This window comes from Falco cherrug, chromosome 4 (assembly GCF_023634085.1).
Source record: "Falco cherrug isolate bFalChe1 chromosome 4, bFalChe1.pri, whole genome shotgun sequence".
Lineage (NCBI taxonomy): Eukaryota > Metazoa > Chordata > Aves > Falconiformes > Falconidae > Falco > Falco cherrug.
The window spans coordinates 27,807,786-27,833,275 of NC_073700.1; the positions used below are offsets into that span (position 1 = coordinate 27,807,786).

The window sequence follows — 25,490 nt, forward strand, 5'->3', positions numbered from 1 at the left end:
GAGCAGCCAGAGCAACACACACGCACAGGAGCCCCCCACCCCACCCCCCAGCAGCGGAAAGCATCCTTCTGTAAAAATGAGAGGTACAAAAAGCCACAGGTATCTGGGCTGCCACCCTGGCAAAGGACGTTTTTCCTCTTTTTATTAGTGGCCCAAACACAGAAGCAAAACGAATCAAAGACCTGACCAGAGCCAGCCTCGTTCTCCAGGGAAACTGGCATGCTACTGGGGCGGCCGGTTTGCACAACACCCCCAGCCAGCTCCGTACCACGGATCGGAAACCAAAACAGATGTTTTTTTCCCTGTGGCCACCTTTCTGACAGTCGGGTCTTTAGCACCACTGCAGTGTCAGCATTAAGAAATTAACTTTTCAATTAGTGATCAGCCTGATTGGCAGCAAACTACAGAAAACCTGGAAGGGCTCTGGAGAGGTAGCTCTTGAAATAGCCTGCTAATTAAGCACCCTTCAACTTAAACCGTCCAGAATTAGAAGCTGAAATCACTTCCCTGCTGGAGCCAGGCTCCCTGTTACCCATCTGCCGGGCCACTTGACCGAGGGGACGGAGCCAAGCCTGCAGGAAGGGCAAGACTGAACTACTGCAAACTTGGGAAGCGAAGACGTTTTGTCACAGTTCCCCAGCCCTTACTCCACAAGTGCTGGCTTTAAGTCACACCTTCCCCAGACTTCTGTCTTCACATAAACACAGAAGCCTCCACGAGACAGTCCTTGCTTACCCCTCCAAAAGTGCTGTTTAAAGGGTTATGTGGTTTAAAGAAGCAATTCAGTCACCTGCAACACAAGTCTTCATTTTTATTGAGTTAGTAAGGTCTCAACTGATTCCGATTTAAGTGACCTATAAGAAACTCTCCTTTCTCATAGTAAGAGCAGGCCTGCCCCAGGAAAGTGATGAAAGCATCGAAGAAATCACATTGACAATGTACAAGAAGCATTACTCTCCGTAACGGTTAGATTTCTCCTAGCACCTAGGACTTTTAGCACAAACCTTAAATTATCTCAATCAAGCCATCAACTTGCTCGAAAACCAAACCAAGCATGGCAGCAACAGTTTTTTTGAATGGGGTTATAAACACTACGCAGAGTCTTGAAGAAGCAACACGGCTGGAATATAAGCAATACAATTTTAATTCTGACCAGTCACCTACAAACCCCTTGTCTTTCCACTGTTCTGATGGCATTATTAAATATCACATCTGTGACTTCGCTTGGGAAAAATGACACAAAGATACAGACATTATGATACAATAGTACAAATGATAAATTATTTATACAGTAAATAATGTCAATAGTCAGCACAAATTCATAAAAAGCAGCCGGCTCCCAGTATTATGAAAACAGTTTGGTAAATATTTAAATTGTAACAGTTGTAAAGGAAGCAAGTCTTGTGAGATTCTGCTGTGAAAAATAAACCATATATTTCTCCACAATTTGTGCAATATTAATACATACAGTACACATTAGAAACCGTAACAGCAAAAGGGAAGATGGATAAGAATAGTTGTCTTAGCTATGGGACTTCAAAAAGACTGTAAACACCACAACCCACCATGGTTTTCCTTCCCTGTCCCCTCAATGTAGTTTAGTTTCTATATAGTATAAAACTGAATAAATAACTGAGCTTATTTTGGGTTTAAAATTATGCCAAGATTTTTTTTTTATTTTTTTTTTTACAAAATATTTAACACTTTATCTTTGGTCAATTTGACCAGTAAGGCTATTTTGGGATACTAACATTTTAAAAATCAAAAGCACTTTTAGTATTTGCAAGTGAGAGAAGAAGGGGGAGAGGGAAATGCATTTGGAGAAATATGCCAGAGCAGATGTGATCGGATACGCACGTGTCCTCCATGCAAAAAGAAGTGGGAGGGCGAGGAGGGAGGAAGAGTTATTCTGGAAAGCAGTTAAATCATCGCGAAAAGAGATTGACCATTCTGGACACAACTGAAGGTTCACCTGGCTAGGACAGCAGCCACCGTTCAGCGTCACTGCTACAGCGCCCCACACCTGCACAAGCTGCGACACGGGCGCACCTCCAGCCCAGGAACCAAGCACATTCACCAAACCAGCTCGTATCGTCTTCCACTCGGCTCCTGCCACAACCCCCACGCCAGGCTGGGAATCTCGGCACAGTCAGTCCTTAGCCTAAAGCTTTACAGCAGCACAGTCTGGGCCGATCGCTCTTCAGAGTGCCCTGTCCTGGTTTATTGTGCGATATATATCTATACATAGATAGGTATAAAGTAATACAGCTCTTACAGAAGTGGCTTGGTGAAAGCAACAATTTGCCATTCAGCAGTTTCATTAAGCTAGGGCTCCCTACCAGACCAACAGCACAGTTTTATCATTCACGGTGACAAATCGTGACTCTGAACCGTAGATAACTTTATCATTTTGAATACTTACTATCAAACTCCACCTCGCCTCCAAAATGTTACCTAGTGTTTAACGACAGGATGCGGTTACACATTTTTGGCTGAACAGACCATGCCCCATCTAACTGTTGCAAATGCATTCAGGTGACAGACCAAGGGAAAAACATCAAGTGACCTCAATTCCACTGTTGATAAAATTAAATTGGAAAAATAATGATGGATAAATCTTGCCACAGATCAAGTGGAAATCACTTCCCCACCCCCCACCCCCCCTCCATCTGCAAGAATCACACCCTTCCTGGTCTACACTTTTCAATAACTTCAACAACAACAAAAAAGTAAAGTATTTTTCCTTATTCTGAAAGGCAACATGAATGGTTTTTTGTTTTGTTTTGTTTTTTTTTTAAAGACATACTGGGTGTGGACAGCAATTCTCTTTCCTCCTATATAAAAACAAGAGCAGATGAATATTCTGAATCCTACTTGCAAATTCAATAGTATTCAAGAGGATAGAACAATCTGCATAGAAACATCCACACACTTAGCATTCCGTACACTAATAGAGCTACACTGACCTACACAGCTAAAATCTGTGATTGTACCCTAGATTTGATAGTCTTTCAGCCTCCCCTACCCACCAAAAGATATAACCCAGTCCCTTCCACGTCAGCCAGCCCCTCTCTCCTGTGGCACACAACCCTAGACTGGCACAGTCCCACACAGCATCACTACACCAGAACACACAACTCTGACAACTTCTTTCATCTTCTTTGTTTTGTTTTGTTTTCCCCTCCTTGTCATTAGGGAAAGGCCACCAAGATGCATCAGTTCATTCACAGAGACGCCCTCAAGGCAGTAGCAAGCACGGGAACATCCCTTTCCACATGCTCTGCGGGTGTTTGCGTTGCTTGTGAAAGCAGAGCTCGGACACGTTGCCATCTGTGAGAAGGCCAGGTTTCCACCAGAAACACTGGCTGGAACCTGAGCGTGGTTTAGTGCCGATGAGTCCAGGCATGCAAGTTAAAATGTAATAGTTCAGCTTACAATTAATAGTTGTAAATGGAACCGGTTATCAATATGGAGCGCACCTTTCATTAAGAAAAATTAGTCAATAAAATTAATGAGTCGTGTTTGTACATTAGAATTTTTAACATCTCAAGTATTACAAGAAAAAACAGCCTCTCTTCCGACAGTCATAAAGGCTAAACGTCTGTCCATTTTGGTAACTGGAAAACGGGAACAAATCAAGGGAAAGGCGACTTTAGTGTTTTTTCTTTTTAATGCAGTCTTAAATCATGTTATGCTCAAATTTAATTCATCTAAAAATAATTAGTCACGAGAATTTGTTTTGATTTGCATTATGAATACTTCATTTAAAAGTAAATATTTTAGTGTTAATCTTCCCTTTTAAACTCTCTTTACAGAAACAAAGAGCTAAAACCATAAATAAGAGGGCATTAAAACCATAAAAATGACATTTGCCAATATCTTAATTTTTCAGCCAGACTTGATAAATCTATCAAAACCAGACAGTTAAATAAGAACCACATTATAAAAATTAGCAAAAAAAGGACTATTAGGTAACTCTGCAAACTCAAATATGAAACTGTACTAAACAAAATATGTGCAAAAGTATACAAGAGTAACTGCATATAGCAAGGTTAAGCCTGAATTAGTTTTAAAGCTTGCCCCGGTGAAATTGAATTCAGAGTTGTCCCACTGTATTTCTTTTTTCTTTCAACTCACATTGTAAGTCAAATAAAAACAAAATACACGTTAACTTCCAAACGAAGCTGGTACTGGACAAGCACAGAGCAGGACACTCACTCAGCACGAGTGCAGCATGCCACTCACAGAGAGTTCCTCAGGAGTCCTTAAAGAGTAGTGTACAAATTCAACACTGCATACAACAGCACACGTTATACTTGACAACTTGAGAATGTTCTGGGGGTTTTTTTTGTCTGGGTTTTTTGGGGAAGTTTGGTTTTTTTGTTTTTTTGCTTTTGAGACAAGCTTGCTTTCTCGGTCAAACCTCTTATACGAAAGCAGTGTGATTTTGCGTTGCAATGTTTAATGCATAAAAACCAGCCACCTGGGCCCTCCGAATCATTCTCTTCTAGAGTAAGGACTATGGGTGAACCAACAGTCTAGAACTGTGTATAGTTATGTGCAAAACATTCACTAGCACTCTGAATCTCAGGTCTATCATATGGGCATAAGAAGTGACATATGCAGGTAAATAGTAATTTCAGGATCCAGCACATCATCTGACATCTACAAAATAGCCCACGGAGTTTAAAATGGCAGGTTCTCCCTAGAAAGTGTATTGAAATGATTAACAAAGTAACAAAATGGGCAGAATCTAACTTTGGTGAAAAGTCTGAACATTTCACATAATGCTCAACAAGCCAAAGTAAGGTACCATCTGTAGCAAAGACTAGATTTAGATTAACTGGTAAGTAGAGACAACTCTTCAAAGATCATAACTGTAAACTGCAAATCTACTTCCAAGTCTCTTACACACCGTTCAGTCCACACAGGCCACGTTCATTTTGCTGTAAAGACTTCAGCCTGGAAACACTATGAAAAGAAAGTTCCTTTAATTGGGTCTTTATAGGAGAAAAGGGTTAGTTGTATTTGTAGACTGGGATGCTGACGGCGGGATTCCTGTACTGTGAAGAGGCTGGGTCATTGATCCTGCAATGCTCACGTTCAGCCCCTGGCCCATCCTTGTTATAGAGGCCACAGTGCCCATAGCTGGTATCGGTGCCATTCCCACAGGCACTGGGGCCATGGAAGACAGAGGTATTGGCTCCATGCTTATCGGTGGCACAGCACTGAAGGAAGGGCTGGTTCCCATCACAGGACTCGCTCTCATCTGATTTAGAGTGAGTGGCTGAGGCTGATTCACTTGGAAGGGGTTGATTGGAGTTGGTGCTGTAGCGGCGCCTAGTTTTGAGACAAGAAGCGGGAAGAGGGAAAGAGATCGCACACCATAAACACAAGATTTTGGAGATCATCTTTTCTGGCAAATCCCCTCCTGGCCATCTCCACGTGCTCCCAACCCCAAAACACCCTGCAGAGAAACCTGCGTGGACGCATTCAGCAAACTGGGGCTGCACTGGTGCACAAGTACAGTCTGTTTCCTTGAACCTATCAATCAGAGAATCATTGAATCATTTAGGCTGGAAAAGACCTTTCAGATCAGAGTCCAACCGCTAACTCAGCAGTGCCAAGCCCACCCCTGAACCACAGCCCTAAGCACCACATCTACACACGTTTTTATTACCTGCAGGGACAACGACTCCACCACCTCCCTGGGCAGCCTGTCCCAGTGCTTGACAAACCTTTCAGTGAAGAGATCTTTTCCTGGTATCCAACCTAACTCCCCCAGTGCAACTTGAGGCCGTTTCCTCTTGTCCTATCACTCATTACTTGGGAGAAGAGACCGACCCCCACCTCACTACAGCCCCTGTCAGGCAGCTGTAGAGAGTGATAAGGTTCTCCAGGCTAAACCAGCCCTGGTTCCCCCAGCTGCTCCTCCTAAGACTTGTACTCCAGCCCCTTCCCCAGCCCCCTGCCCATCTCTGGACATGCTCCAGTCCCTCAAGGTCTTTCTTCCAGTGAGGGGCCCCACACTTGAACCCAGGGTTCAAGGGGCAGCCGCACCAGTGCCCCCAGTACAGGGGGACGGGCACTGCCCTGGTCCTGCTGGCCACGCTGTTTCTGACACAAGCCAGGATGCTGCTGGCCACCTTGGCTACCTGGGCACACTGCTGGCTCCTGTTCAGCCGGCTGTTGACCAGCACCCCAAGGTCCTTTCCCACCAGGCAGCTCATCAGCCCCTCTGCCCCCAGCCTGTCGCGCTGCCTGGGGCTGGTGTGACCCAAATGCAGAACCCGGCACTGAGCCCTGTTGAACCTCATACAAATCAGCCTCAGCCCATCAGTCCAGCCTGTCCAATGCCACAAAACATCCCTTTGCTGACCAACAGTTTCCAGTTCTGATAGTGGTCACTGGAGAGCCAGGTTCTAAATTTGGTTACATCCAGATCACCAATTTATATTTTTTAAAATGCTACTTCAAATTTGCATTGCAGAAGAGAACTGCAGGCTCTCTGTACTCCTTTACTGCAATCTGACTACTGCAGATTTGTGCGTTTGCTTCAAGATCTCATCCAGTCAACTCCATTTAGAAGTTGTACATGTTTCTGGCACTGAGTTTTGACAAGAATTCGTAAAGTAAACAAGTTGTTTCCGAATTACAGCGGTGCTAGAGAAATCAGAGAATAACTTTCCCAGCGTTTGAGGTTCTCTGGACTGCTGCCAACACTACAAATTCCTTTTACCATATATGTATAGTGTTATTTGGATGGCCCAGTGACCCCTTATAAACTTCTTGTAGTAACCGGTAATGGCAGATACACAGACTTCCTCTTGCTAAACACTGCCAAGGTTGTCCAGAATTACTGGTTTTTTCCTACCCAAGGAGTTTAATAAACCGTCTTTTTTTTTTTTTTCATTGGAAGAGTGAAGAAAATAAATACTGAAATAGCACTTTATCTGCCCATGCTAGTATCACATAGACATGTCAGTGCATACAAACAGCTTTTAGAAAATACATACATCTTCCATGTGCTCAGTGTCACTATCTATGGCTGCTCTAAGTACAAGCTCACTTTATCACACAGGCCAACTTACAGAACTGTAACAACCTACTTTTTTTTTTTTTTTCTTTCCCCCCCCCCCCCAAAATACATTGAGAGTGGGTTTTGATCAAAACTAGTTTGTCAAGCTAGCCTAAAGACAGCCTAACTAACAACCCACTAAATTACACTGCAGTTTGCTATCTGGAACCTCAGGCTGCAGTCAGAGGTGCTACTGCGCCTGCTGCAGCACAAGCAAAAGCACAATTCCTACCTGGTTCCACAGGAACCTACCACCTATTACCTTCCCAAGGGATTCTCTGGTGGCCCAACTTCACATCTTACCTGTTTTGCAATGTCAGCTTTAGCTCAGTCATTTTTAATAACCCAAAGTCTTCTAACACAAATAATTTTGAGAGAGCAAGGGTAAAAGTGGAAGAGAAACTGCTTGAACAGAGCTCAGCCAGCAGATCAGCTGCAGAGGCAAGAGCAAAAACTCTGTGCTTTCAGGGTCCCGCAGTATGCCTTGAAACCACGATGCCTTGCCCTCCTGCTCACAGTCATGATCTGTTGGCTGAAGTAATCAAGAAAAACAAGCCAAACTAACTGACATTAAATCAAATAGGACTGAGTTATGCAGAGTTTTCCTATAGGAAGGGAAAGCTACAACAGAAAACTGAAGGAATGTGCAGGAACAGACCTGGTGCCAAGAATGGATTCAGTGAAGTAACAGGTTGCGGTGGCTTAGACACCAGTGAATCCAGGTTTACCAAAGCAGCATTGGGGCCCAAAAAAGACTCAGGGGTTTTCCGAGCTGCACTTTGTTTGCTTGATGTCATGCTTGAGTGCTGGGAATCAAAGAGATCAGGACTTGTGGTACCGCTATGCTGAGATGGCAAAGTGGAACCTGATTCAGCTGAAACAACACAAAGAGAAAAACAAAATTTACCTCATTAATCTACATAGTCAAGCAAAGAAACCCTGAAGCCTCTGACAAGAGAAACGTTTTAAAACCTATTGTTTGTATTAGTCAGATTTATACATTTCAGTACACATTACACCCTTATAGCATGCAAGCAGATAAATGTTCTTTAGAAGAGTATGAAGAAGCTACAGTTAAGAGTTGCAGTGCTCTACTGAAGGTGCTACCTGATTTGCCCTGACAAATATTCTCACAGCTATGCTGCAACAGATGGGACTAAGAGTCTCCAAGGAAAAGATATTCAAACACCTTTGCTTCTGCCCTTGCACTACACCACTGCTGCACCCTTCCTAGCTAAATTCCACCCAGTTCTCTCTTTTGTGTTAAAGAAGCCTAGCCCAGCTTTGAATTAGTCACCATTCTTTCAGGCAGAACCATCCTGAAAGAACACAGCACTTATATGTTAAGGGCTGGCAATTTTTATTATAGTGCCTAACAACCAAATAAAAGATAAATTAAAGCATTCATAGAAGTGTATTTTCTCATCTTCCTGCTATTGTTACACACTAGAATTTACACATTTGACAAATTCAGTTAACATTGTTCTGTGTGACACTCTGAGCATGAGCCATGCTACAATCACACTGGATACTGTAAATTTAGAAGTCAAACAGATTTCTGGGTCAATGCAGCAAAAGGTTACAGAGCGAGATTCTATGGCCTACAATGCAAAAGGCCTATTCCCTGTAAGTTCATGCACAGGCCAAAATGCTAACAAGCTTTTACTGCTGCATCATCACCAGTTTTAGTCTCTTCCTTTGTGAAAGTCAATTTTTATTTTTTTTAAAATAAAATTTAAGAGTAGAGACATTTGTTGCTGAGACTATCACCCAAACTGTCCGCATGCTAAGAATTTGATTCATACCTGGCTTTTTGGAAGTTCGAAGTGTGTCAAATTCAGAAAAATCATCTTTAACTGTACCATTCAAATTACTGAAGAGGTCAAAAGATGTACTTCCTGTTCAAAACAACAAGACAGCCCTGTCATTAACAGATCTTCAGTTGCATCACACACCTGATCCTACTGAAAGGAATTGCTAATCCATTCACGTTACCAAGAAGCCGCTCTGTCAGGATCCAGGGCAGCAGTTCAGATCAGCTCCTACTCTTACCCAGGACCAGGGAGAAGGATAACATCAGAGAACTGTCCTTTCTTACAGTATTAGCCAACTAATTCAGAGCAATGTGCTTTTAAATCACAATGCGAGGCACACCTTAGCATGCTGGGTTTTTACTGAGTGTCTGCACTAGAGAGACTTATAGGCAGGCAGATATTGCTGCAGAGAAAGACAACAGCAACGAATTTACAGCCTAAACTATAAAGTGTTAAACAGCCCTCAAGTAAAACACACTCCTGAATACGGTTCCAAGGACAAATCTAGCATTGCTACAACTTAAGCAATGATTTGACTTACGCTTCCCAAGTTAAAAGGAGGAGTAATGCAACAGAAAAGGTTATCTATGCCATGTAGAGACAGTAAGGCCCTGTTAGCTAAAGCACCAGAACTTGCCCATAGCTTGCAACCAATGAAAAAGTTAACACTTTCAAAACGTGGACACACTCACCTCAAAATGGAGGAAGAAAAACCACACCTAAATGAACAGCAATCACCATCCTGAACAGCTTTAAAGTTTGCTGGGTTTTTTTAATTAGTTGAAATGTTTTTCTAATTTAGTTTTAACCTCCACCACATTTCAAGCAAATGGAAGTACCGCTTAGCTCCATAAAAAGGGCAAAAAGACAAAATCCCAAGAGAATGAGTGAAGATTGTGCATCACTAATACTTCTTATCAAGAACAAAGACCCACCATAGTTCAAGAATCATTCTCATAATGATCTAGTTATTGCCCTTTGCCCAGTGAAAAGCTGATGAGAGAACCTTTTGCAGTACTCAGATTCCTTTGTTTATTATGCACTGAAATGAATGACTAGCAGAAAATGCATTTAGGATGCATTTAGCCACGGTGCCAACATGAAAATACCAGGTATTAAGATTCATCAAGGTTGCATTAGTTACAGAGCATGAATAGACAATTACATCAGCACCTTCTGCATCTTGCTACACAAGGACTTAGGGATAGCTTTCACACCCTCAGTCTGAATTAACATTTGCACCTCTAAAAGTCTCCTCAGAGCATGAAGCTGTTCAACCTGTCAATCTATGTGTGCAGAGACATCCATCTGCATAGCTATTTATCATGATGAAAGGTAAAATTATAGTATCATTCATTTCCAGAAATTAAGTCCTTGTCTAATTAAAGATAAAACCCATTTAAAAACCAACAGCAGCAGCAGCCGTAAGTGCTCAGCATGCATCCACACATACCAATGAAAGAACATACAAGGGACAGAGCCTGAAGAAGTAACAAGGATTCAGAGCTCCAAGTCAGAATAATTACATCTTAAGTTCTTTTTGCTGCTAGCCATTACAACTCCCATTTATTATTTTACCAACCAGTTCTGCAAATTGTTCAGCACACAGCTTCTTTTAACCAAGCAATGCAAGAAATTTCACTTTCATTACTCAAATAATATGGATATGGGATGAGACCATTTCTCACCAGAAGTAGACAGAGGTTTGTTTGCAGGTGCTGGTCCCCAAGGATCCACAGATGATTTTGCTGCAGTAGAAGATGGCTGAGCAGGGGCCCAAGGGTCAACATTTTTGGACAGAGACTGAGCTGTGGATCCTGCTGGTGCTGCCCAAGGGTCAACAGAAGCAGCTGGTTTGGCACCTGCAAATAAAGCCAACAGGAATACAAGTCAGCACAGTTTCATTTTGGAAACCCTTCCTTGGAGATTAATCTCTCTTATGAGCCATTACTGCCAATTAATACTAAACATAAATAGGCGAAGCAGTTCAATATTAGGAATACTGATGTCTCAGCATTTCTGTCCTACATACTGAACAACAAGCACAAGTAAATTCTGTGCAAGAAATTAATAAAATCTCCCATTTGAAGCTGAATAAAAAAATCTGCAGTTCCAACAAGAAAACTTGCTTTTTTTACGCTGCCACCACAATAGACAACATCTGACTGAAGATGACCTAAATCACAGGGTGAATTTATGAACTCATGGGAAAGGAGGTTTCTAAAAAGTCTATATGTAAAAGGTATGAAATACACAACATTAAGGCTTGGACAAAGAACAGAAATATGTAAGATTCAAAGGGAATATTTTTCAAACTCTTTTAACCATACTGTCATTTTATAAAAATATAATCAGCTTCCCTGAGCTAGTTGTGCTTTTTATTCCCATTTGTAAGACTCCTCCTGGCACAGATCTAAGCTGTCCACTAATACCTCTTCCTGTATTTTTCTTTTAAACCTCATGCCTTTATGTTCAGGATTCCCATTTTTATTGGAAGATGCTGAAAACTCTTCATTCCTACAAATTCAGGCTACCAAACTGCTCCAGGTTCTGCACAAGATTAGGTCTTCCTAGTGGGAAGTAGAAAATTAAGGCAGTAAAGGGAGAAGGAAAGAGAAAGAAACTTGCCTCACTACATAACAATTTCCTGCCAGTTTTTTCTTCTTCCTCCTTAGCCTACTAATTTGTTGCTTTTCAGCTTAGGCGATGACTTCTTCCTTCCACCATTAAATAACACTGTTTTGGCTTAACAAATTACATTTCAGATTTGCAGTGGGCCAGGCCTCTGTCAGAAGGTATCAGTCTTGCTTTGCTCCCATGTCATTCATCCCCGCTGCCCCCCACCCACCACAGTGCAGGAATGGGAACCCAGTACTTGAAACGCACAGCCTGAAAACTCTGCGGTGATCAATTACCTTCAAGTCAGATAGCACATGCAAACACATTCCCCCATCCCAATGAAACTTCCCAACTAGTCATGGCTTAGTTACTAAAGGAGTGCTGTATAATCCATGAGTAGGACAGAATTACCCATGTAGTACATAGCTATTATCTTTAACCACCATGTGGGTTTCAAGTTACAAATGAGTACTGTTTTATTTTTTAAAAATACATACAAACCCCCCAGCATCACAATTTTCTTGAAAAATAATTCAATGCTATACACAGTGGCACAAATTCCAGTTTGCAATGTGGTCTTTGTTTCATCAACAGGCAGCATGGTCTTGCTACAGCTTCAGACGAGGCAACGCTAAAATTCTCCAAGCAAGAATTCTCGTAGGAAGTCCAACTATTTGTAGCAATTGCTATTCATAGCAATTCTCATAGCAAGTCCAACTATTCCCACACCAGTACTTACATTTCCTTTATCTACCCTTAGTGCTGAGTTACGAGCAATGTCACACAAGAAATGCTAATGACAGCATTCCCATAAACGGAAGCTTTCAAAAAAAAAAAAAAAAAAAGAAAAGTCTTTTCTTTCATAAAAAAAGAGTGCACAGAATTAGAGCACTTGGGAAGATACCTTCCCGTAGCTTCCATTATCTCTACTGAAATGCCAAAACACATGCAGGATTTGAGAAATACAGTTTAATGAGCCACTCTTTTATTAGCAGTCCAATTCATAAATCTTACATCTTCAAGCTCCCTCAAGTTACTTGGGAGCCAAGTAACCAGCAAGCTGGAACAAGGGGTTGTTCTATGGCGTTAATAAAGCTGGGAGCCATGAGAGGAAATGCTACAGCTGCAACTGATACAAGAAAAATCTTGTCAGAGGATGATAGATCGAGCACGGTATTTGAAGAAGGTGGGTTTTGTTTGTTTTTTAACCACAGAAAAAAACTTGGGCTTTTCTGATTTCACTTAGAACAATGAACTGTAGTTGGCCCAGTAACTATGTAGGTGCCTTTAATGCCACCAGGGGGGAAGAAGCAGCATTTCATTACTAAACTTCAAAATTTTCATCAGGAATCTCTATAGTGGCGTGCTGAATGCTAATGCAAATGACTTCAAAGCACTTTATAGCAGAGCTTGTAGAATCACCAGCATGAAACAAGACTTGCAGAACTAAGCTGTTAGTCCTCATGAAATAGCTTCCATTGCACAGAAACCCCCTGTCCCTCCAAAAAGAAAAAAATCCAAAGCCAACAAAAATTAGATCCAGCTCCAATTCCACAGATATAGCAAGTTTAACAAGTACTGTGAGGAATCATCAACTTTCTTATGCAAAGGAATTAACTCCTTGGACAGACCTTGGCTAACCTATAAAACAGCACACTACACAGGCAGCAAAACACACACAAACACGCAAAAAACTGGGTTTAATTGCTCTCTAATGTGTGAAGGACTGGATCTTTCACTTCAGAAATAGATTCCATTAATTTAGCATCAGAAGCTTATGGAACACAGTAAGTATTTAAAATAGGAACCTCAATTTTGTTCAGTATAAAAATCTCCATTTAAAGAATAATCCAGTTGGTACTGACAGTATACACATCATATTTCACCAGGAGCAATTAAAGACACGGTAATTCAGATCTATGGCCTTCTTAACTACAGCACCTTGTGCCTAAGTACTCTTACGTACTGACAAGAGTCTAAATCCATGACACTGGACACAACTAGCAGTCAAAGCATGAGTATGCTCCCGCTGAGACAAATTTTTTTGCTGTATAAAGATGACAGAAGCTTCGCTCTTTTCCTCTTTAAGATTCAAAATGCACATACAAAAACCCAGCTGCTTAAAAAGAGTGCAATTTCCATTTGTTTCTGCTTGGAAATGCGTTAGAGGAACGTTAGTTCTAGAGTATGGGAAACAAACAAAATGGACTAACACACCATCGTTATCAAGCATGACATTGTACCTTGAGAAACTTCGAAAAGCTCAACATTAAAAAGCAAAAACTTTTAAAGAAGCATTCCTTCTGGCAGTTTATACTTACCAAATGATTGCCATGGGTCAGAGGCAGTAGCTGCAACTGTGGATCCTCCCCAGGGATCAGTTTGGTTTGCAACAGCAGGAGGTCCCCAAGGCTCCGTTTTCTGCGGGGCCGGTGCCGACGAGGGCAGGGCATCCATTAGGTCCAACAAAGTGGTATGCTGAGGGCAGGAATAATCTGAGCTTTAATCAAGAGCATTACCAGTCTGAAGTAAAAACCCATGAGAGTGAAGAAGCAATTATTTTTTTCCTTTTATACACCTGCATTGACTAGTATTTTGAAATTTAACCCACATGGAAGAAGCTTTAAGCTATACAACAAAGCAAACCCAAAAGCATAAAAGAGCTCATTATTAAGCTATTTTGTGTTACTGTATTTCAGCTTTTGGCAGCATAACCGGGAATTTCTTAGTCGAAGGCACTACCTCCTTCTTTTTGGGAATTTTAATTGTGTCTCTGCGACTCTCCTCCAGAGCCATCTGTAATCTCAGATCATCTCCGCGTCTGAGGCGCTCCTCCTGCAAAGGAAATCAACACTGTTGATATAGACCATTAGCCTAGACTGTGCTGCTTGCTCCCTCCAGGTCCTAGCCCCCTTGGCAGGACACTGCCAGGGAAGGCCTGGGCAGTAATCCCTGCCACCCTAGGAGCGATGTGCACCACAGGCACGCACAGTGGGATTACCAGGGTTATTTGCTGTAACTTGTACATAGCACAAGTGTGGGGGGGAAATTTTCTTGTGATTCTTGCTTCAAACAGAGGTCAGGAGCACGCTGACCCTGTAACACCGTAACATCTATTTTGCTGATTGAAATTTACCCTCGTGTTGTTTTACTTCTAATGGGAAAGCTATAAATGAAATGTTCTTTCCAAAATTCAGTTACAATGCTAGAAACACCACCGAACTTAAAGACAAAGTAAATATCCCACCTCTAAATTACTGTAACGTTTTTAAGCATTCACATCACCACTGAAGTATGTAGTGATTTAAACTTTCATTTTCCTGGCTTTTCTCAGCTTCCCTCCACACTCGATGCAACTGTTGTAAAGAATGCTAAGTGAATTAATCTAGCCAACTCCACGTATATTATGTAGGTTTTAAACATCTGTAAACTACCATGTTTGTGGTACATTCAACTACTTTAAATATCTTTGTTTGCATCATCTTTCAGAGGTTGACTAATCCCCCAGCTGGTATTTCCCTTGTGATTTTTTTTTAAGCCATTTCAATCAATAAGATTCTGATTTTTATTTTCTTTAACTTTATTGCTCAACAATGACAAAGTTTACTGGGTGATAGTCTCCCCTTCCAAGCATAGGGATACTAATGCTTAATATACAGCAGTTAGCTAAAGTTGTCACAGGAAGCCTCTAAAATATTACATACACTCAACACTGCTGACTTGAATTTTCACTCATAGCTGAGATTCAACAACTTTGTTCCATATTAACATGCAGTAAATCATATCGACCACTACAGCATTCACTCCAGATTCAGAACGAACCTCCTAAGAATTATCACAGTAACATAACCCATGTGATAGATTAGGAGCCAAGTTACTTAAACCAGGTTCTTTACATATTCCAGTACTTTGCATCAGGTCACCCTTCTGTTCCAGACAGTCTTACCAAATGAACACATCATTCCATTTCACTGCAATCAGAATTCACTGACATTTCTTATGCTGTCCCCATTAATGAAGGTTTTAAGGACTAGTAATGTTTTCAGTTCTTCCTAACTGAAAACATCTTCAGTAATGTGATGATTAACATCCTCCCACACAAAGTCTTCTTGCAAAGTGATTGTCATCTTCCACTAGCCTCAACAGCTCGGAGGCTGAAGTTACTTTAAAAAGAGATTTAAACAAAAAAAATAAAACAAGTATCTTCCAAAATGGCTTTTCTCTCCCCCTGTTCCACCTGGAACAAAGCCAAGCTGCCATTGGAAAAGAAAAAAACCAACCAAACAGGATTGTAGTCTCAACTATCAAAGCATGGACACTTTGGAAAACCTACACAGGAACTAACCTGCTCTGCTACTTCCCGGCTCATAGCCAGCGCAAGCTGCAGTTGGAGTTCCTCTTCCCCACTTGTCTGAGGCCGGGCCTGCTCGAGCTCCGAGGAAACTCGAGGGGACGTAGCTGTTGGAGAAAAAAAGATCAGCAAATTTAACACACCAGAACCCCAGAAGATATAGGTTTCATTATTTCTCTGACCAGACCACCCCACTTTCAGACAGCCATTCTCAAAGGTCCCCAAGCCCAGCAACGGGCTACCTGGGAGCCAGAGGTCAACAACTTGCTGACCACCATCAGCTCCCTCAACTGTCAAGGATAAAGCCTGTACCAAGGCTGAGGTTAACAAGCCAGAACAATTAAGCAGGAAGAACTCTGCAAGACAGTTCAATTCTTTAAAGGAAAAACATTCCTGGAAAACAAAGGCTTTCTGTGTCAGTGTGGTTGTAATATCAAGAAGTATTACCAATAAATGCTGGGTACCATGTCTCAGCATATCAGAGTTTTGAGGGGCAGGACACTGATTTAAAAAACTACAGAATTAATCATTCAAGAAAATATTTGTTGATATTTCTTACATCTTCCAATGTTGGCAAGGATTTGCTGGGAGTTGGCCAATACCAGGGTAAAATTGGATACCACCCACTTTTCTGTAAAATAATACCATCTTAATGGGACAGATAAAGAACTATTCTTAACTGCTAAACAGGCTCAGAGACAAACAAGACAGCTATTCATACTCCAAATTTACAAAAAATACTCTACCATTCTCTGTTTAAAAGAAGTTTGGTATATAGGTTGAGAGGGTTGTTTGGGTTTTGTGGTTGGTTGGTCTTCCTTTGGATGAAGGCCTCTATTAGCTGAGAACTAGCTGCTAATCTGCCCTACTCCTCCTCGAGTAACAGTCCAGCTTAACAGCTAGAATACACAGTTTCCTAATACACAAATGTTCTTTTACTGATGTTTTCACTACGGTAGCAGGCAGAAATTCCCATCTCAATGGGACAACACTAGCAGGTGTATAACTACACAGTATTTAAACAACTTTTGTGCTCACTTGCTCTCTCAGATAATTCTCTACCATCCACATCATTTACACAGAAATTTTGTCTTCCTTTGGCAAGGAAGTTTGTATTTAATGGTTGGAATGAAAATCAGTTTGGCAAAATATATATTGACATATTAATAAAGAGGAACCATATGTCTGAACTAGCATGTCAAGCTCAAAGAAATCAAGTTCCTTCTTGATAGGTCAGCTGGGCATGTAAAAACTAGAGTGCCAAACTGTAATTTTAAAAACCTCTATTTCAGTCACTACGTTCATCCTCCAAATATTTCCCAGACTTGTTCTTGTTCTTCCTCAGTTTTAGGCCAAAATGATATTACGAAATAAAAAGTGCAACCTTCTCTCTCACCTGGCAGGCCAGAAGAAAGGTGACACTCCGTAAATGAGGAATGACCTCCCTTTCTACCATACACCCAGTGTGACATCCCATCCCACTCCATTTCTAAAGGGACAAATTAATTGCCCAGAACAATTCTTCCAGGTTGTGCTGATCCTGTAGTTTTCAAGCCAACCAGACAAGCTCCTTACTTCACATAAAGATGTTACTTGTACTTCAACTCTATTACTTTTTCAAACTTTCACATATAAGTTATCTAAATTAAGCCTGCTTCATGAGTACTTTTTGCTCCAACAGTCTCAAGACAGGCCCTCCAATACATTATATGGACTATCAGAGACTTATGAGTAGGAATAAACAGGGCATCAGATAACAGGATGTCTGACAGCACAGAAAATACAACCTTAAAATGCTTGTAAAATTTGAATATTCTTAAATATGAACATAAAGAAAATTTTAAACAGGATAAAACTCAACACAAAGTTACCAAAAGGTAGCCCATGACAGAAAAATGGAGATCCTTCTCCAATTTGACAGTTAAAAGGAAAAGCAGTAAAGTTAATTTATGTGGACTCAGCACAGCATTTTTTGATGCTCAATAGCATGTTACTGTTAAACAGAGAGTAGTGTAAGAACTGAAATGGTACAAAACCAGCTGAAGGGATTACATCATGCTGCCTACCACCAAGGAAGTTTAGTAACAGTTTCTCAAGAACTGGCTTCAAGACCAATCTTAAGAAAAAGTATGTAATAAACAAATGCAGGATGTTATGGGAAGGTGCAAAGATAATGCTAAGAAGCATTGTTAAACTAGAGGGAGAAACAGGAATATAAACAAACAACCAAACAAAAAACATGAAAAGGCAAATGGAATGATACAGAGAAAGAAAAATATCTCCTTTGACAACCACCTTCTACTAACTGAGAGCATCAATTGCAAGTGACAGAGATGTAGAGAACATTCTTTAGTACATGGTAACTCCCAGCCACCAACCTAAACCAGCTATTGCTAACATCAGCACTACTGCATCAAAGCATTAGATGGAATTCAGACGTACCAAATCCAATTCTAGTCATTCAAATCCACAACAGACTATTTCAAAACAGAATGTATGTAGAAACACTTCCCTTCTGAGCACAGAGAATATTTTACGTGTTTATCTTCACCAAAGGAAGATTGAGCAGTTTATGGTTGCTAAATACATCAGGCTTGCAAATACTATGGAGTGAGAAAAGCTATTTAAGATAAAGGGGCAAGAACGAATGACGGTAGAAATTGACCATGAGTAAAGCTGAGTGACAAATAGAAGCAGCTTTCCAGCAGGAATTATAGAAGGAAAGAGTCGTAACTGGTTTAAAAACCAAGCTGGATAAGCGTACATATGGGACACCAGCACAGTCACCTGAGAACAGATGGCAACTGGGCTATGATCAAGCAGGTACCCTCCAGTCTTCTGTTTCTTGAACTGCAATTGTGAGAAAGAATGTGATTTCCTGTACTTTCTGCATACGAGTTTTTCCATCTCTGTTGACAGAACTACATTCCATAACAACTTAGAAGCTGATAGTAGAATGACTTTAAGATGATGTGAAATGGGTTAACTCAATGTTGATTTTCCTCCCATTTCCACAAGAAGAACTGCTTACTCAAAGTGCTCATCAGTTTCATCTTTTAACAGCGTGCAGCTTTTTTGCACTCAAAAGCTGCAAGAAGCAGGGACCGCATCCTGCTCCAAGCATCTCACTCGCCCTCCCACGGTGGGTCCTCGCCTCCCAGCCGCGCAGGGGAATCGCAGGCTTGCTTTGGCAGAGAGCTACATTACCTCACAGCTCCCAACAGAGACCAGCATTCAGTGGCTCCAGGATCTGAACACAGATAATAAGGGGTCTCACAGATATAGCTTATTGATTTTCACTTTTAGGCTTTTCAGCAATTCATTCTACTTGGTTTTATTAACTCTAAAGGCACTTCAGAGCTCCTTTTACAAAAAAAAAAAAAATTTTAAAAAAATGGCCAATTTTACATTCTTCCTTGGGCCTCACACTACAAAGAAAAAATGATAAAAAATTTTCCTATTTTACATTTAAACTTCCACAGTGGTTATAAAACCATCTACATTAAATAGCTGCCAGCATATCTTTTGAAAAAGAATTAAGGGAAATTCTAAACTCTGTCCTTGGTAGTAATCTGACATGTTTTATCCAGCACCTTCACTCCTAAATTCCTGCAGTATTATAACTACCCTTCTGTATTGGCCCCATCCTGCACTAATGTTTAGTTGCGAGGATCTAGCATAAAGGTTATTGCCTTAGTAACAGTATCGCCGCCACACAAAGAATCTCTTATCCCACAGCACATGACAGTTAACTCAGATGTTTATGTAAGATGGGACTCAATAGATCAATTCTGACCTGCTAAGCCCTGCTTTGTTGCTGCTTTGAGAATTTGGAGATCCCAGCCTGCCTAGGCTGCTCAGAAGCAACTGCGTGGGTATCTGCTTCTGCAGGGAGACAAGCCACCGGGCTGTCTTCTCATCAAGACTCTAGCTGCAGTGCAAGGAAATGATTTCCAACCTCAGTTAATCACTAAAGCAGGATTCAGCTCCACCATCTGTCTCTAGTACCAGCTATGACGTCTTTGATACATATCTATGGGTAATCTACTATATTTCAACTATATTAAAAGCCCTCTGTAGATGTCTATAGGTTTGGTTAAGTTAGTGAGTTGATGTGTATATACAGTGCACAGCTAGAAAGCAGAGTCCTTGCCTACATTAATGATAAAAATCAGTCCCAGTATAAAAATCAGACTGGGTATTTTCATTCAGAAGCATCTGTTTGGGTTTTTGAGTTGGTTTTGGGTGGGTCTTTTTTGTTGCTGGTGGTGTTTTTTAGGGTTGTTGTTTGTTGGTTTGGGGATTTTTTTAAAATGTCACTCTAGACCATGTGATGGCACAGAGCACCATGGAAAATAAGCCCCAGCAGGTGGCATTCTTAAGAATTAAATTCAGTTCTTAGTCACATTTGTTCAGAAAGAAAAGTTGCCTCCTCACTCAACTGGTACACCTACAAAAGATAAGCAAAACCAAGGCTGACTTAAAAAATTAGAATGATACAAACCGACAGCAATTCACTTGGGAACCAAGTGGAGATCCCATTTGTTAGTCTTCAAATGAAAGACTATTCAAATAAAGATAGGGTACTTCAAAAAGCCAAACTAACCTCTCATATTATGAAAGAGCATGTGCAAACTGCTTAATCTTGGAATTGTGTAATCCACCTTTCCACTGGGAATTAAAGAGATCTTTCAAATACAAGAAGAGAATTAATTGCACCTATTAAAGTGACACAGTGGAGCTGATCAGCTTTACTGCATGATTTTCTAACTGCACTGAAGCAGACAGCACTTTTGAAATTCATTTAATACTGAACAAATCCTTAAGGCTCATTTTGGTTAAAGAGCATTTTTTCTCTCAGGTGATCCCTATGCTCATCTTAATAGACTTGGGTAATTTATTGCAACTATAGGAGCCGGGTTACATGAATGGCATCTCCCACCTTTACTTAGAACACCAGAAAAAAGTATGATGAGAGGATTAACTCAAGTTGTCAAGTGACATCTGACAGCTAACACAGGAGTCTACCACGTTCTTCAGCACTCAAACTACAGAAATTATCCATACAGCTCATCTAGACTCATTACTGGATGATATGCCGAAGGCCAGAAATATATTCCAACCTGCAAAGATGCAGAGCAGATTATAAAAAAAAAAAAATAATGTTAAAGACAGTAGTGTTATGAATCTCCTATAGCGTCAAACCCACATCAGTATTTCCTCTGAATTATTTTCTACTCCAAGCAAAAGGGGAGACAAAGCTGAAAGAGATGAGTGAACACAAACTTGCTGACGCTTCACAGAACTGCTTCTAAATGAGTCAACTTAATGTGAATAATGACTGGAAATATAAAACCTCATTATTTCAGCTAAAGAAAATTGCTCCCAAAAATCTTTATAGGTAAGGTTAACAGACTGCATTTCACAAGATCCATAAAAACCCTTTTCAGTCCATCTTTCACCAATCTTTTATGAAATAGGCTGTATGTATAATAAATATGATTTCTCAGCCAACCAGCCTACCTCCAGGCAAAGTGCCCCTCTAAAATCAGGTCACACTGTGCACGTTGCGTTGTTCCGTACTCTGCTGCATTTGTGTAAATGAAATCAGGACATTAAAACGCACACCAGTCTTGCTCTGCCAACATTTCTAAGTGCAATCCAAACCCAAGGCAGCAGATGGCTAAAGCAAACGACATGTGTACAATGCCAAATAATAAGGTAGGTCCTCATTTAGGCATAAGAGGACTGGACCTATCTAAAAAGTGGGGCTTTAGTGAACTTGGTTTTAAAAGATGAAGGCAGTCCAGGGAGAGGACCAAGCACTTTCCAGGGATCCTTCAAAGCTGAAACTAATTCAAACGCACTATCTTCTGGGGGGCAGGGGTGCCAAGGAATTGGCTTTGTCAGTCACTTCCCTCTAGGTAGAGTATTTTTCCATAATTTTTCCAACTTCTGCAACCATCCCAGCCACAAGCAGCTGCAGCAGACTACACTGCTCACTTCACGAGCAGCCATAGCTCAACTGTGACAACCCAGATAGGTCTGCTAAAGACCACACCACTAACCTGCTCCCAAGACAGTGAGAAAGAACAAAGTAATCCGAGTCCCTACACTCTTGCCCCCTCTCCCAAGTGCTTCTGCAGGCCCAAGGTGCCCAACCACAGCATCTTGCAGGTACTCTGAACTGTCTGCCACACAGCAGGGACTGTGGGTTACAGTTCTGCCACGCTGACCCCTCCAGTGTAGCGACAGAGTAATACTCCTGTGTAAGCCTCTGCTGAAAGAATACTTAAAAGAGAGTACATGAACGGCTTTATCAAGACCAATAAACTGCAACAAATGCACTCCAAGGCTTGAAACAGTATAATAGTTCAGACTTAAGAGGTCTATATTAAGAACACCCTACTTCTCCCCATGCAGCCACAAATCCAGAATCCTATTGGAAGTGGTCACTGGCAGCTGCAGATGAAACAAGGCTAGGAACAAGTTTTCAAAATTGGGTGACTGATCTAGCATAAAGACAGTATTTCAACAAAAAGACAGATTGGGGTAGGGAACTACTCCAAAATACTTCAAATATTGACCTTGCATTCCTTCCTCTCCTCAGTAGGTTTAGTTTCAGCACCACGTAAGAACATTCCCTTAACACAAAATAAAACAATTTACATATTTTCCAAAATAAATAAAAATTTCTATGTATTTTGACATTAAATACTTAATAGCTCATAATCTGAACATTAATTGCCCCTGGCTTAAAGCTGGAAGACAGCCAATTGTCCCCAGTATCAGATATTGTTGACAAGATGGAGGTTGGGAGGAGCTTTATTTTTGCTTTAGCTTTACAGTACCTCTCTTGGCTTCCATTTACAGATTATGAGTCTAGATAGCAAAACCATACTAATACTTTTATAAATGTTTGCATCAATACTCAGTAATATTCACATGCTTAATGTATTCCCTAGAATTATACAAGCTTTACAGCACAGAGATCTTCAGGGCCAACAAAGCCATTAAGGCAAAGCTTTGGGGGAAAGGATTTTATTAAAAACTATTATGCTTCACCATTTCACTTTCCACAGTTTCTAAAGGACTGTTAGAGATGAAAATATCTGCAAGGGAACAGGGAAGAATGTCCTTATTTGCCAGTGTGTCTTGCCTGTATCAGAGGGATAGTGGTACATCAGTCAAGAGATCCTTTTTCCATCTTGAATGCTCTCATGCTACACAGGCTATCAATACTGCTTTTATTTTTTTGTAAAGGATAAATCTGGAACACAAAGACCTGTAGCTCTACAAGAAAAAAATTCTGGCTCAACATCAAAAGCAAAACCCAATTCTTACATGCACTGTCAGATACAAACCTACACCCATGCTTAAGAAGCTAGGTTAGAGTATTGCAGTGTTTACAGTCGATGCTGTAGAGCACAGCTAATTCAACATTCTGAAGAAACTGAACAAAAAAGGGTCCACTGAGTTATCCAATATGGCACTTTCACTAACTGACAGAAGGCGGAAGAGATCCCTCATGCATAATCCAGACACATTATCTACTGGAAGTCACTTTTTCCCCTAGTGATCTGTCCTGGAGTAACTATTAAGCTCTCTCAGCCATCTCAGACCTCTTTTCTTCTGCCAGAAAGTATCAAAAAATGAGGAGATTTTATAGCCAAACACAATTTTTTCAAGTAAGTGGAATGCATTCTCAAAATCTGCAATCCCTACCCATTGCATCTAGCAAGGAACAAAAGTAAAACGCATTAATACCAAAACACTGGGAGATTAAACACTTCATTTAGGTATGTTGATAAAAAGGCTGTTATGCTCTCCCAAACTTTATTTATATTTGAATGTTAATAAGACATGTTAAATATTTAGCAAAGAGGGTGGATGTACATTTTTAATAGGCAAATCTCATGCTATAGTTTGCAAATCTAAATGCCTCTGATCTCCTCTTCAAAGGCTCAGAGGAATAAAAGACAATTCTACCAGAATACACAGCACAGCAACTGCATCTTAAAACTGTTAAGGAGAGTATTTCCCAGGAGTTAAGCATAACTTAATTCCTTTTACATATTTTACCAAGTCTGTATTTTCAGAACAAAAGGGTATCGTTATAGAATAAAAGAAAATATGATGGATACAATCTCTTTCACTTTAAATAATGAAAATCATATTTTCCATTAAATTTAGAAGGCACAAGAATAACCCTACATTTATGTAACAGATTAAATGTCTGGATTTTGATGAAACTCCTTCCTCATTTCCTAGGATAAAGGACAAAGCTCTCCACAAAGTTTTCCATTATCAGAAGCACTTAGCACAGCTGCTTCGTAAGGTGGTGTTGCTTCGCTATTACTCAATTAAATCATACCAGAAACATATTAAAGCTTCAAAAGATACAGATCATAAAAACTAACAACCATCTGTATTTTTGCTGATGATAATTAAGTCCACAAAAGTCTACAACAGAAGAAGATCCTAAAGAGAAAAAAAAAAGAAAAAGCAGCCTGAAATTTCTGCAGCCTGAGATTTCTAAAGCTTCTTAGGTACATGCTTATGGGGGAGGAGAAAAAAAAAAGATTAAGAAATCATTACCTCAAAAGCAATCCTGCAAATAGAGATATACAGCAAAGTCATATGCAGGCAAATAAGAGCATCCAGTAAATCAACACTTTGTACTGAAAAAATAACCAAAATTGCTTCTTGATATCTAGTCCCCCACGAAAATTCTTGAAGTGTCCAAGGAACTACAATTCAGAAACACAGCCTGCATTGCTCAATCCTTGCTGTGAGGAATAGTTGGAAACTTCTGGTAGCATTTAACATGACAAACAACAGTGACATGCGCTAATTAAAGTTAAGAGCTGGTGAAGAAATAACCCTGTGGAACAAACCAAAGATGTCACTAAGGTATGCTGAGCATTATTATTTCAGTCCATCAGTGTAAATTCAAAACAACAACATTTCAAGCTATCTTATAAATTAAGAATTTTTGTTGTAAAGGAAGAATGGCTGTTGTGATAACAACATATATCTTGTTGATCGAAAATTCACACTGAATCAATGCTCAAGTACAGTTACTACAGAAAAATTAAGATATCTGTTATTCCACTGCTAATTAAGAGACAAGATAAAATTTCTCATACCTGGAAAACTTCATGCACTTTTTTTGAACCCTGAATCCTAAAAATATTTCCTTTTGAAAAAAAAAAAAAATTCCTGCTCTTCTCCATAGCTTTAAATGGACAGAGATTTTCTTCATCCTAGCTTGATTTGTCCTGCTACCTCCTACTGCCTTCCACAGAAAATGTCTTTACACAATAGGGGTACTGACACCATTCTCGTATTTATAATTTGAGAAGCTCTTTAGGACACAGGACATGACAAACTTACGAATCTTAAAACTGGTGCTCAATCGATTCACCACACTGGCTCAGTTACAGTCCTCCACACACTATAAGCATTCATTTAAAGAAAAGATTTTCCTTCAGAATTAAACCACAAACACTGACATTCCAGCCAAAGCAGCTTTCATCAGATCGTTACTTATATTAAGAAGGATTTAGTGCCAAATCAGACCTCTTCCTAACATGACAGGGAGTTCCCCCAAGCTGTGGTATAAAGA

At 40.4% G+C, this 25,490-nt stretch overlaps 1 protein-coding gene across 5 annotated transcripts in view; it reads right to left on the reverse strand.

Annotated features, from left to right (window-relative positions):
* Positions 1–791: 791 nt before the first annotated feature.
* The window catches only part of EPN2 (epsin 2), a 64,586-nt gene continuing 39,887 nt past the window's right edge, over positions 792–25,490 (reverse strand). For 3 of the 5 annotated variants that reach the window (XM_055706748.1, XM_055706746.1, XM_055706747.1), the window contains 7 exons: positions 15,857–15,969; positions 14,254–14,346; positions 13,833–13,989; positions 10,581–10,754; positions 8,884–8,976; positions 7,737–7,952; positions 792–5,340 (listed from right to left, as the gene is read on the reverse strand). In XM_055706748.1, coding sequence (XP_055562723.1) covers positions 5,003–5,340; positions 7,737–7,952; positions 8,884–8,976; positions 10,581–10,754; positions 13,833–13,989; positions 14,254–14,346; positions 15,857–15,969 — 1,184 coding nt within the window. In that variant the 3' untranslated portion in view covers positions 792–5,002. The remainder of the gene's footprint in view (positions 5,341–7,736; positions 7,953–8,883; positions 8,977–10,580; positions 10,755–13,832; positions 13,990–14,253; positions 14,347–15,856; positions 15,970–25,490) is intronic. The other 2 variants (XM_055706749.1, XM_055706750.1) reach the window with 1 other exon arrangement.